Below are 12412 nucleotides of genomic sequence, written 5' to 3'. Positions count from 1 at the left end.
ATAAAACTACAAAAGCTATGAACCGAGGAATAAGGAGTGTAGGACAAATGGCCACCTCACATCTTCCCGGCCTCATTTTCCGGCCAACCCTCCACCGGAAATGCCACCCACCCACCACCATCTCCCTCACCCATCCCCAACTCCGACCCAGAAAAGGCCTCAGATCACATGAGAAGCTTGAGGGGGTTGTTCGGTTAAGCATGGCGGATCAAGAAATTAGTCCGCCGCCAACCCCAAAACAAGAAACAGCCCCCAATTTGGAGGAGCTGGTGGATTTCCTGTACAAGGATCTTCCCCATCTCTTCGATGACAAAGGAATTGATCCCACGGCCTACGATGCTGCTGTGAAGTTCAGAGACCCCATCACCCGCCACGATAACATTAGAAGCTACCTCCTTAATATTGCTACTTTGAAATACTTGTTTAGGCCTAAGTTCACGTTGCATTGGGTCAAACAGGTTAGCTTCTCAACATTATTTCTCCTCAAAATAAACCCTAATTTCATATACTTGTTCTTCAATTCTGTTGTTACTGTGTTGTAAATTGATTTTGATGTCTTAATTGGCCCAAAATTCATATAGGAAAATCTTAAACCTCATTAATGGACTAAACTAGCCTAGTTGTCCAGAGCTATAGACTCAAACCAAGAAAGCCAATAGATTGCTCATCTTAGAGTCGAACTTGTTACCCACCCAAGAATTGCCTCCAACTATTATGCTAGATTAATCTTCAATCCCAACACAAGTCATATTTTGTAGTGTGGGTAGCTTGGTTTCACATATAGTTATTCTTCAATTTGTTTCTTTGCGACTCTAATTGACATAGGACCACAAAGAGATAAACTAGATTAAATTGTCTAAAATTATGACTTAAACCTGGAAGGCCAATAGGCTGCTGCCCCCTCTTGTGAGGGGATTCGAACTTGTAACCTACCAAGGGTTGCCCCCAACAAAAGTCATATTTTGTAATGTGGTTTGAGTGATTGATTTGGTGGTGCAGACAGGACCCTCTGAAATAACCACACGCTGGACTATGGTCATGAGGTTCCTTCTTCTGCCATGGCAACCTGAGTTAGTCTTCACCGGAACTTCTGTCATGAAAGTCAACCCAGAAACAAAGAAATTTATCAAACATGTTGTAAGAATCTTACTATACCCTTAATACAAAACAAAATTTTCAAGATTGACCTGATAAATCACTGTTTAGCTTTTTTTTTTTTTTTTTGGATATTGTAGGATTACTGGGATTCAATTATGAGCAATGAATTTTTTTCGATAGAAGGTTTATTCGATGTAATACAGCAGGTGCAGTATCACCCTAGCTAGCTTGTCAATGTTATATTATTTGTATATGTGTTCATCTTTGGTAACGTGAAGTGTGGCTTGAGCAGTTGTGGTTTTACAAGACCCCAGACTTGGAAACACCTTCTTATCAAATCCTAAAAAGAACTGCAAGTTGCCAGGTTTGTAGATTTGTAGATCTTGCTTGGAATTTCTAACCAAAACCCGAAAGTTCTTAACTTTTACTATCTGAAGTAAACTACCATATGGTTTGTATTTTCTTGACAGAGTTTCTATTTGTTGTGATACAGATAAGAAAGTATGATCCATTTGTAGTTGTAGAAGCAGATGGCGATGTGTTATCAGGATCAAAAGGTTTCAATGATGTGGCTGGGTGAGATTTTCGAATTCTAATTCATGTCTGTTATGTTCTTTTCTTTATTTGAAGTATGCAATGCAATCAATCAATCTTTTACAACGGGTAAATAGGTATATCTTTGGAAAGAACTCTGCATCGGAGAAGATACCTATGACTACTCCCGTGTTCACTCGGGCATCAGATGATCAAAAATCCGAAGTCTCAATCCAGATTGTTCTTCCATCAACTAAATCTTTGAACAGGTGAAATTTGTTAATCTGCATAAATTTCTGGGAACATTTGAATTTCATTTGCAAAAGGAAACATGTTGCTTGCTGAATAATGAAGCTTACTTCATTAGTTCATTGTCTGTATCATTAAAAAAAAAAAAATCTTTTATGAATTCTTCAACAACAGTTTACCAACTCCGAATGAAGAAGGACTAAAATTGAGGAAAGTTGAAGGAGGCATTGCTGCAGTGACCAAATTCAGCGGGAAACCAACAGAGAACATTGTTCTAGAGAAGGAGAAAGAGCTGAGGTCTAGTCTTATTAGAAATGGCCTCAAACCTAAACCGGGGTGCCTGCTCGCTCGCTACAATGATCCTGATAAAACTTGGGAACACATAATGGTATCCACTCCCATCCTTACTTGTTTTAGAATTGAAATACCCACATACATACTGTCTTCATTTCATTATTAGATGGAATTTTCTATTAGTTTAATCTTGTAGTTGAGGCGAACAGGACTCGAGTGATGTGCAATATCAAGTGTTTTTCACCCACGCATTTTGCATATGCTAGCAATGATCCCTTCATCTCTATCTCTCATACCTGATTTCACTTTCTGTTATGATTGAAGAGAAATGAAGTGCTTATATGGCTGGAGGAATTCTCACTGGATTGATGCTTTGCCAATTTTGGTACCTGGAGACTGGAGTAGAGGAGCAGTAGAAGACATTTTTCATATGTACTATTCAAGCTGTATATGTGTTTTTGTTGTTTTGTACTGTATAGTTGTAAAGATACACTTGATTTTGAGATATGAATCAGGGAGGAATGTTGATTCATAACAAACCATCCTAGTCTAGTAGGTTAGTGTAGTATTTGGTCTAAGGTTTCTTTAGATAGTTTAATGTAAAAGGGAAAAGAAATCATGATTTTTTTTTTTTAAATTTCTTTATTGAAATGATATGATTTAGTGCTATATATATTTTAGAGCATCTACATCTATGGTTTATATGAAGATAATGTCAGATCTAATGCTTACATGGCAAGTGTGAGAAGAAGAGAGAGAGGGTGTGGGGTTCAACCCCAAAGAATGGGGATTTTAGGAGTCCAAGAAAAAAAAAATTTAACTATGCTTTCTGTGCGTGTCAGCGACGCGTCTGACAGCAACATTAACTATTTTTTTTTTTTTTAAATTCTGTTTTGTTTTGTTTTTTTTTTTCTTAATTCCTACTCATTTTCTCTTTTCTAATCACACTTACAAAAACTCCTAAAAAACCACGAAAAAAATCAATTGATAAGAATGCTCTTACACAAGTAATAAGACGTGGCCAAATCCCGGACTTGGGCCCAGCCTGGGTTAGCACAGACCAAGATTGGTCCAGAATAACTTGGACTGGTCTTGTGTCGGATCTATCCTGGGCCTCTTGTGGACTAGCTAGTCCCGGGCTAGGCCTAGAATTTTTGTATATATTTATTTTTATATAAATTAATTATAAATTTATTTTTTTTCGTTTGAAATGAGATTTGAACGATTGATTTTATAATTAATTAATTTTCAATTAAGCTACTTCCCTTTTGATATAATAATACTAATATATCTACTTCTACTAATCTATCTACACTTATAATAAGAGCCAATAATGTAGACCCTTAACTGGAACTAAAAAAAATGTTAGTGTAATAGTTTGCTATAATTGTACTTTGTGTTCTTCTTATTGTACAACCTCCAATTAAATTTCTAATATATCCTAATCCTTTATAATTTTACTAAATTCTTTCCGTTAAATATAACGGAAGTTTAACATTAAATTCTTTAGGCAATTTATTTCTTTATTGCAGTTTTCAAACAAATTGGCGATATTCTATAATACAATTTTGTATAGATTCCTAACTTAAAATTAGAATATTGAAGTCTTAATAGGGTTCTATAGTACAATTTTGTATAGATTCCTAAATAAACCATTATTCTACCCAAAACAACAGTATATAAACCCCTCATCTTCTCATTGGTATTCACCCAAAACTAAACCTAACATATTCTGTAACACACCATCTACTTGACATTCTATAGGTATGATTGTCAAAATATTATATTGCTAATTCTATTATTTGTATTTATACTCATAATGATTATAATTTAAAAAAAAATCAATGATGGTATACTCATTAATTAGTATAACTTCAATACTGTTACCTAAATATATCTATTTGTTACCTAAATATATCTATTGTATAATCTGTTCATCTATACTTGTATCATTGTATGTAATGTTGTAGTTCTCAATATATTCCTCTATAATCTACACATTTTAGTTACTCCTAACTCCCTAATCTATGGTTTTTGAATTTATGTTGTGGTTTCCATTATATTATTTTATAACATCCTTTATGAACATATTTTCCATGGCACAAGGATATTAGTCATGACAAATGCAGTAAAGTTAATTGATATTGACACACAAACTGTGGACTGGAGTTGTACAGTTCATGTCATTAAGAAAAACGAACCAAAAAACGTTATTGGAACGCCTGAGAAAAAGTATATGCTCATCGTACTTGAGGATGAAACAGTAAGTAAATAGTAAAAAATTTCTCGCTTTATTTATTTATTATTATTATTATTATTATTATTATTTTTATCATTATTAGTATATATTATTATTATTATTATGAAGATGCTCTCATTCGCCACCAACATCATTGTAAATGCTATATCTAAATACAAGGAATTCGGGTTCAATCAATAGTGTTTGATAATGACATTGGAATGTATGATATCACTTTACAAACCAACAAATTGTACATCATATCAAATGTCATTGTCAACCTATCCGGACGAACTATAAAGTACTTGATCACAAATACAATTATACATGGATTTTAAATGGTCGGATCGGTGTCCAAACAAGTGACAATGATGACATGCCATTTGCTGCCATGTAAGTGGTTTATTTGTTTCTACTTACTTTAGTTGCAATTTAGCTATTTACAATTTCGTTATGTTTTATTAAAATATATAAGCATCGAGACTATTTATTTGATTTTTATTAATTTAGTATTTTTTCTCTGTCATTATTATATGACTACTTTAACCAATTAAGAAATACTAATTTAAAAATACGCATTGGGCATTGGTTTAATCGCGCAATGTGCGTGTGATAACTATAATAAATCTAATAAGAGCCCATGAAGGGAACTAAAAAATGTTGATCCAATTATTTGTTGAAATAAACAAATAATTAAATGGTTCATATTATTTTGATTTAGTATTTTTTTAATTATTTTTCCTACTTTACTCTTTATTATATCATTTAGTTTTTCTAAATATCATCCTCGAATTCCATAGTAAACTTTAGTAATGGAATATTTCGTTAATTATTTATTATTCTTTAACTTACTTATCGATTTTTACTGGGAGGTCATAGGTTTAAAATTTATCCCAAAACGCAATGGGGTAAAATTGGAAATAACAACATTAGGCCATTCCTGAGAACCCAGGAATAGCCTAATACCTAGGGGGCTCCTAGGAATCTCTATTCCCCTTGCAAGGGGAATAGGTCATTCCCAGGAATATTGTTCCTAGGAATAGAAGGTTTTACCAAACAGCGGAATAAGCCTATTACCGGGAATGCTATTCCATTCCAGGCCTATTCCGCGAACCAAACGTGCCATTAGAGTTAGCAATTGTAAATGTAATATTACATCAATAGTGAAATCATTGACGAGCCTGAATCCAAAAAGACTCGAGCTTCCCATAAGGTTTTCATGACAAAATTATTGCCTCATTCTATATATTTACATTATTTAACTAATCATTTGATTTATGTTGGAATCGGTATTATTTTACACCAATAAAGATCAAATTTCATTGCCTTGGACCTAGAGGTTCATATTAATCATTTAATCATACTCAGGATCTTAAAAAAAAAAATGTATGCATATCAACCATTGAACGGAAAGCTCTATTTGCTCGATCATCCACCGGATAGTGTTTGGCCTTTACTAATCACTAATTATAATGGTTTATAATGATTTTTTTTCTTAATATTTCCATTGTATTATTTTAAAAACAGATCAATTTTATAATACATTGATTTTTTTTTTTTTAAAAAAAAGAGTAAAAATCACATTTTTAGCACTTGAATTGTTTCACGTTTAAAATTTGATCCATACTCGTTAATTTATGCAAATTCAATCCTTCAATTGTCTACTGTTCTACAATATTGTTGGTTTTGTAACCTGGGGTAGTCACTTGGTGGGCCAACATGACCGATCGGATGAGAAGCAAATAATAAAATATAAATAAGTGGAAAAAAATAGACGAGACAAGAATTTTAACATGGAAATCGAAAGGTGAAAATCATGGGTCTTTTTGGGCGGTGCCAAGATATTTTGATAGATAATTGATTCATGTAATATTATAGAGATGAAGCTGTCGGTTTCTCTAGAATGATGGAGTTGTCCCCTCTTGTTCTTTGACTCTAGCTTTTCGTAGTAGTAGAATGAGTAAGGAAGGTAACGGTAATTTTATGACTAATTAATGGGATATTATGGGTAGTTAATCGGTTTTAATTGGGGGTTAATGGGTAAAAAATGAGGTATTTAATTGGGGGTTACAGAAAGATAATTAGGGAGCCGCCTGGTCATGTCTCGAGTGCTGACTATCGAGTTCGAGGCCCGATTACTTGGGTATCTATCATCAATCCATCACTTTCATGTGTCTCGCGAAACTGGTCTCCCAAGCTGAGAATGATCTTCGCTGAGTACCAGATCAAGGTGGACTTCAGATCGTATACATCTTTTCTATTTGCTAGGCCAGCACTGTAGCAAGCTCCTATGACCGGCTAAACCAAACAATGATATCCGAGCTCTAGCAGCCCCCGATCAAAACTTCATACTGCTGGACCTGAGATGGTTTCCCTCCGAGCATATTCTTCGGGACTGGTGATAGAGCCGAGATCGGACTCATTGCCGACCTCAAGCAAATGAACACTAACAAACTCTCTGGTGGTCTTGAATTTTCCCGACCCGGACTTCTATCTGAAACTAATTATAGCGTCGTGTTGTTCCCCGGCTTCGTCTGAGTTAATAGTCGGAACTGAGCACCGAGCGGTATCCTCAACAGAGTTGGACAACTCCCTGACCTCTTACTAATAGAGTTGAAAGTTCTTCGACCTCTTATTGATCGAGCTGTATCTTTTACAAAGAAGGTCGGTTTCCCGGTCACTACTGTAGTCACCGCCCAGCGCACAACTATCTCGGTTAGCCGGATGATCGGGACGAGCATATGAATTTCTTAATTCACAGAAAAGGAGCACCCCCGAGCCCAGTTTAATTTGTTGAACTGGTGGTGTGCGTTACGCACTGTGCAATTAAAAAAAGCATAAAATAAAATAAACATACGAGACCAATAGTGGCTGGTAGTCTACATGCATTTAGTGAAGAATGCAGGATGAGAATTTTGAGAGTTTGCAACTTTGTAATTTAATTTTACATTGTAAAAATTGTATAATTTATAGCTTTCTAATTGTAAATTGTATAGCCTAAGCTGTAATTTATATAAGTTATAGGCTTAGACTTTAGAAATTTGTAATAACAAAGCTATAAATGTAATGAGCCCGGTTAGGCTGGTCTTTCCACCACCGGCACTGTAAGCTCGGGGTTAGACCTCAGCATAATTACGACGGCAGTCGGAAAAAACACTACGACGGTGGTCAGAAAAACGCTATGGTCCTCAGACCGATCTTTGTGGGAGCAAGGTGCCCGTTTATGGTCCTCGAACCGATTTTGTGGGAGCAAGGTGCCCGTGTATGATCCTCAGACCGATCTTTTTGGGTGTATAGTGCCCACTACGGGAGCAAGGTGCCCGTTGCGGTCCCCGAACCGATCTTTTGGGTTTAGTGCCCATTAACGGGAGCAAGGTGCCCGTTACGGTCCTTGAACCGATTTGTGGGAGCAAGGTACCCACTATGACGGCGGTCGGAAAAAATGTTACGGTCCTCTAACCAATTTGTGGGAGCAAGGTGCCCACTACGAGAGCAAGATGCCCGTTATGGTCCTCGGACTAATCTTTTTGGGTGTATAGTGCCTACTACGGGAGCAAGGTGCCCGTTGCGGTCCTCGTACCGATCTTTTGGGTTTAGTGCCCACCACGGGAGCAAGATTTCCATTTATTTGCCCGGTCATAGGGCGTTGGGAGTAAGGTGCCCATTTACGATCATTAAGATCTACAAACTCCATCAAATGCTCGAGCCTGTTTGTTCGAAGCTGCGACAAAGCAAAGTTGAAGTTTTAAAAACTTGTGAATTTTTAATTCACTTTGTAAATTGTACATGGTCATATATATAGATTAGTCGTGTGCAAAACTCGGTTAGGTTGGCATTACCACTACCGGTGCTATAAGTCCGATTAGGTTGGCATTGCCACCATCAGCATGATGAGCCCGAGACCATATCTCCGCATAAAACCTACGTAGTAGGTAATTAAGTCCTGTTAGGTCGGCATTACCACCACCGACGTCTTAAGCCCGATTAGGTCAGCATTGCCACCATCGGTCCGAGATCATATCTCGACATAAGTCCTACGAGGTAGGCAATTTTGCCCGCCAGGTCGGCATTCCGCCTCGAATAAATCCAATCCCTTGGTTAGTTTCTCATTTGAAAATCCAATCCCTTTATTGGAAAATTTGAATCTCTAAATCGAGATTAAGTTCGACCTCCCGACTATCCGGTTGCTAGATCGGTAAAATTCGACCTCTCAATCGTATCGCAAATTCGATCCTTAGATCGGTAGAGTTCAACCGACCCTTATAGTCCAAAAGACTGTGCTTAAGGTTGTGCTCCTTTTTCCTTAGCTAAGATTTTTTCCCGTTGGGTTTTTTCTTAGCTGGAGGTTTTTTTAACGAGGCAACCGGCATAAGTCACAGGTTATACGGTTAGTTTTCCCAGCCCGAACTCTTCCTCATTGGCGCTTAAAGTTGTGCTCTTTTTTCCTTGGCTATGATTTTTTCCCACTGGGTTTTTTCCTAGCCCGAGGTTTTTAACGAGGCAACTAGCTTAAGTCGCGGACCATAAGACCAGTCTTCCAGCCCTACCCCTTCCTTATTGACTCGATGTCAGGGCTCGGACTGGGGGGCTACTTGATAGGGAATATACTCTGGGTATACGACCCTAAGTATTTTATACATATGTTCAGTATGCTATATGGGTATGGGCCTATAAAAAAGACCCTAGTCCTTCAAGTTAAGGGCTTTTGCTCCCTTCTCTTCCTCTCTCTAGAGGAGAACACCATGCTAAACTCTCCACTATACGATATACAATCCCAAGTCGGTCAAAATTCTGGTCAAGGTCGTGTGATCGGTTCAAAGTCTTTAATCAAAGTCAAAATAAATTAGGCCTATATAAGGGCCATTGGACTCACAAGAAAAAGGCTTTTGGCCTCTCTCGCTTCTTCTCTCTAAAGCTCTCATATTCTCTCCCTTCTCTCTATTTTATTGAAGAACAATGAATAAAGGAGGACTTTGGGAGCTAAATTCTTGGCTTGATCCTACCTTCTACATACATCATTATACACACAAAGTATATAGGGCAATTTAATGATATCAGGATACTTTAGGATCAGAAGTCAAATGCTTCAAAACGTAATTGTGTATTCCTCTCAGGACCAAAAATTCCCCAATTGCATGTGTAATGAGTTGACTAGCCAATAGTTAGTGATTCTCCTAAGAATCATTATAAAACCATGCCTTGTATGATGAGAAAGTGTTAATTCCCAAAATGGTCATTGATAGTAAATATACCCTAGGACTGGTCGGATACATTCCAGACCCGGTCGGTGGACGTTAGGTCGGGAGGCCGGCTGGTCGGGAGATTCGTGGCGAGGTCGGGCGTCACGGGCCGAACAGTACCCTCGACCCATCCACAACGTGGCGTGCCAACGGCTACCACGTACTCCTTCCTGCTTGGGCGCGGGATGAGGCTGGCGCATGCGCGCCACGTTCCTGCCATGCCGGAGGCCCGGCAACCGCGCCTTCCCCCTTTATAAATAGCGCATTTATGAGGAGAGAGAGGATCTTTTGGACAATTCTTGATTAAGTCTTGAAGCGAACTCGGATAGTAGGGAAGCCCACTGCCGACCTGCCGAGCCCTTCGAGCCCATACTTGTATTGTAAACCGGGTTTGGATCCTTGAGGCAATAACAGATCGTATTTTCCGGTTTTAGCTTGGTATTCGTATTTAACCATATCATTTTTGGCGCCGTCCGTGGGGACCGCAACTTAAAAGCGATAGTTTGCCATAATCGGTCCCTCCATGCATCCGGACATGGATTTCTTCGATAACCAAGAAGCCAACGATAACTACGATCTTCGTTCTCACTTGAGCTCCCGGATGGATCCCAACAACATGGCCGGGGTGCCGCCACCGGAGGCGGTGAACGCTATCAACCAAGATGTTCCCTTCCCAATACCCGGGGCTTGGTGTAACACCCCGGACCAACCTTCCCGTACATCCGAGGCGTTACCGCCACACCTAGAGAGAGAGTTCTATCATTCCGCGATAAACCTCACTCTAGGTGCACAGGCTAAAGGAACTATCCTCATCACAACAATCACTCAACAGATATTAAACACTTTCATACATATTAACTGGTGAAGCTTCATTAAGCAAGTATATAGTTTTGCAAAAATACATACATAAGACTGCCCCTCGGGCCAAAATACCAACAAAGTTTAACCTAGACGCAACTGGTCATGCCTAGCCATCACAAAGGCTACAAAAATATATGTACACCAAAAATTCCCAAAGACTCCCAAGGATCCGACGTCTAGTCAAGCATGCGGTACACAGGGCCAGTGAACTCTCCCCAGACCAGGTGCCACTCCCCCTCATACCAAGTAATATGGTCCAAAAACCGAGAAGTGGTTATGACCATCGACCACTCCTCCCAAACATCCCGAGGGCTAGGGTCCCAAGGGTAGGGGTAGTGCACAATGAACTCTAGGGGATCGCTACCATCTAACGGCGCTATGGGGTAAAAGCCGTAAGCAGCCTGGATCTCGTCCATAACCGGGCAAGAGACAAAAGGGGCCGACGGAGCCATAGGAGTATCTGGGTTCGTGGGAGCCTCGGGAGCATAACCGGGTGCGTATGGGTCTTCTCCCTCCATCATCTGTATGTAATCATCATAATCCATGCCCTGACACACATACTCCGGTGAACTTTCGGAGTTCACCGGGCTGCAAGAACTGACACTAGACGGCATCTGATAAGAACACAGTGAAGTGTAGTTAGCACAACGGCTAAGTAAGGATATCCATGGGTTATTCAAACTAAATAAAGGTTTTGTAAAAATTGTTACATAGAAACCCTATACCTTACTCATCTGCAAGATTCTACCTGCAACAGTCATAAATAGCAACTTGCATAGATTATGAGCACAATTCCATAACGTCTCATAACATTTTCCCTCTTGACAGGGTCATTTGATATTCACTTACGTACTCAACAATATATTGCTAAACACTTAAACATACTAGTAAGTAGTATAAAACATAAGTCACATATCTTGCTTGTGATCACTTTAGTAGAAACCTTTCCCTCATAATGAGATGCTCATCACTTTTCACCTCTCAAAGAGAGAGATCACCCACAACCTTTGGGTACTTAAAAATTGTTACATCTCTCTTTCCCGTAGCTACGGAGTAACTACATTCGTATTTCGAAATTCCACTTAGTCCTAGATAGAAAGTGTGAGGCCTTTGGAGTTCTTTCTCCACTTTTGACCACTTGGATCGTTGAACTCGGGTTCAGTGGTCATCGCCCGGTCTAATACTGATCCCCTGGACTTATAGGAGCGTTGGAATGATTCCTAGCTAGCCTCACTAGGTTCANTAAAGGTTTTGTAAAAATTGTTACATAGAAACCCTATACCTTACTCATCTGCAAGATTCTACCTGCAACAGTCATAAATAGCAACTTGCATAGATTATGAGCACAATTCCATAACGTCTCATAACATTTTCCCTCTTGACAGGGTCATTTGATATTCACTTACGTACTCAACAATATATTGCTAAACACTTAAACATACTAGTAAGTAGTATAAAACATAAGTCACATATCTTGCTTGTGATCACTTTAGTAGAAACCTTTCCCTCATAATGAGATGCTCATCACTTTTCACCTCTCAAAGAGAGAGATCACCCACAACCTTTGGGTACTTAAAAATTGTTACATCTCTCTTTCCCGTAGCTACGGAGTAACTACATTCGTATTTCGAAATTCCACTTAGTCCTAGATAGAAAGTGTGAGGCCTTTGGAGTTCTTTCTCCACTTTTGACCACTTGGATCGTTGAACTCGGGTTCAGTGGTCATCGCCCGGTCTAATACTGATCCCCTGGACTTATAGGAGCGTTGGAATGATTCCTAGCTAGCCTCACTAGGTTCACAAGAACGACACCTACCCGAACATAGAGTGACTATACTTAAGTGTGCACACCCCCGTAGGAGTACCTTTTTCCTTCCGGGTGATATAGTACTCGGCGA

At 38.9% G+C, this 12412-nt stretch overlaps 1 protein-coding gene across 1 annotated transcript; it reads left to right on the top strand.

Annotated features, from left to right (window-relative positions):
* On the top strand, positions 1-2846 carry LOC115998046. The gene is made up of 8 exons (XM_031237498.1): positions 1-458; positions 1000-1137; positions 1236-1304; positions 1391-1462; positions 1592-1674; positions 1770-1901; positions 2056-2269; positions 2500-2846. The coding sequence occupies exons 1-8, from the start codon at positions 18-20 to the stop codon at positions 2542-2544; spliced, it is 1194 nt and encodes a 397-aa protein (XP_031093358.1). The 5' UTR covers positions 1-17; the 3' UTR covers positions 2545-2846.
* Positions 2847-12412: the final 9566 nt, after the last annotated feature.

The sequence above is a fragment of the Ipomoea triloba genome, chromosome 12 (assembly GCF_003576645.1).
Source record: "Ipomoea triloba cultivar NCNSP0323 chromosome 12, ASM357664v1".
NCBI lineage: Eukaryota > Viridiplantae > Streptophyta > Magnoliopsida > Solanales > Convolvulaceae > Ipomoea > Ipomoea triloba.
The sequence above is the reverse complement of the archived record's forward strand: the minus strand, read 5'-3'. Positions and strand labels throughout refer to the sequence as shown.

Excerpts from the sequence above, each read along its gene's own strand:
- LOC115998046 (XM_031237498.1), top strand. The coding sequence starts at position 18 with ATGAACCGAGGAATAAGGAGTGTAGGACAAATGGCCACCTCACATCTT. Across the intron at positions 459-999 it reads CGTTGCATTGGGTCAAACAG|ACAGGACCCTCTGAAATAAC; the intron begins GTTAGCTTCTCA and ends TTGGTGGTGCAG. Across the intron at positions 1,138-1,235 it reads AGAAATTTATCAAACATGTT|GATTACTGGGATTCAATTAT; the intron begins GTAAGAATCTTA and ends TGGATATTGTAG.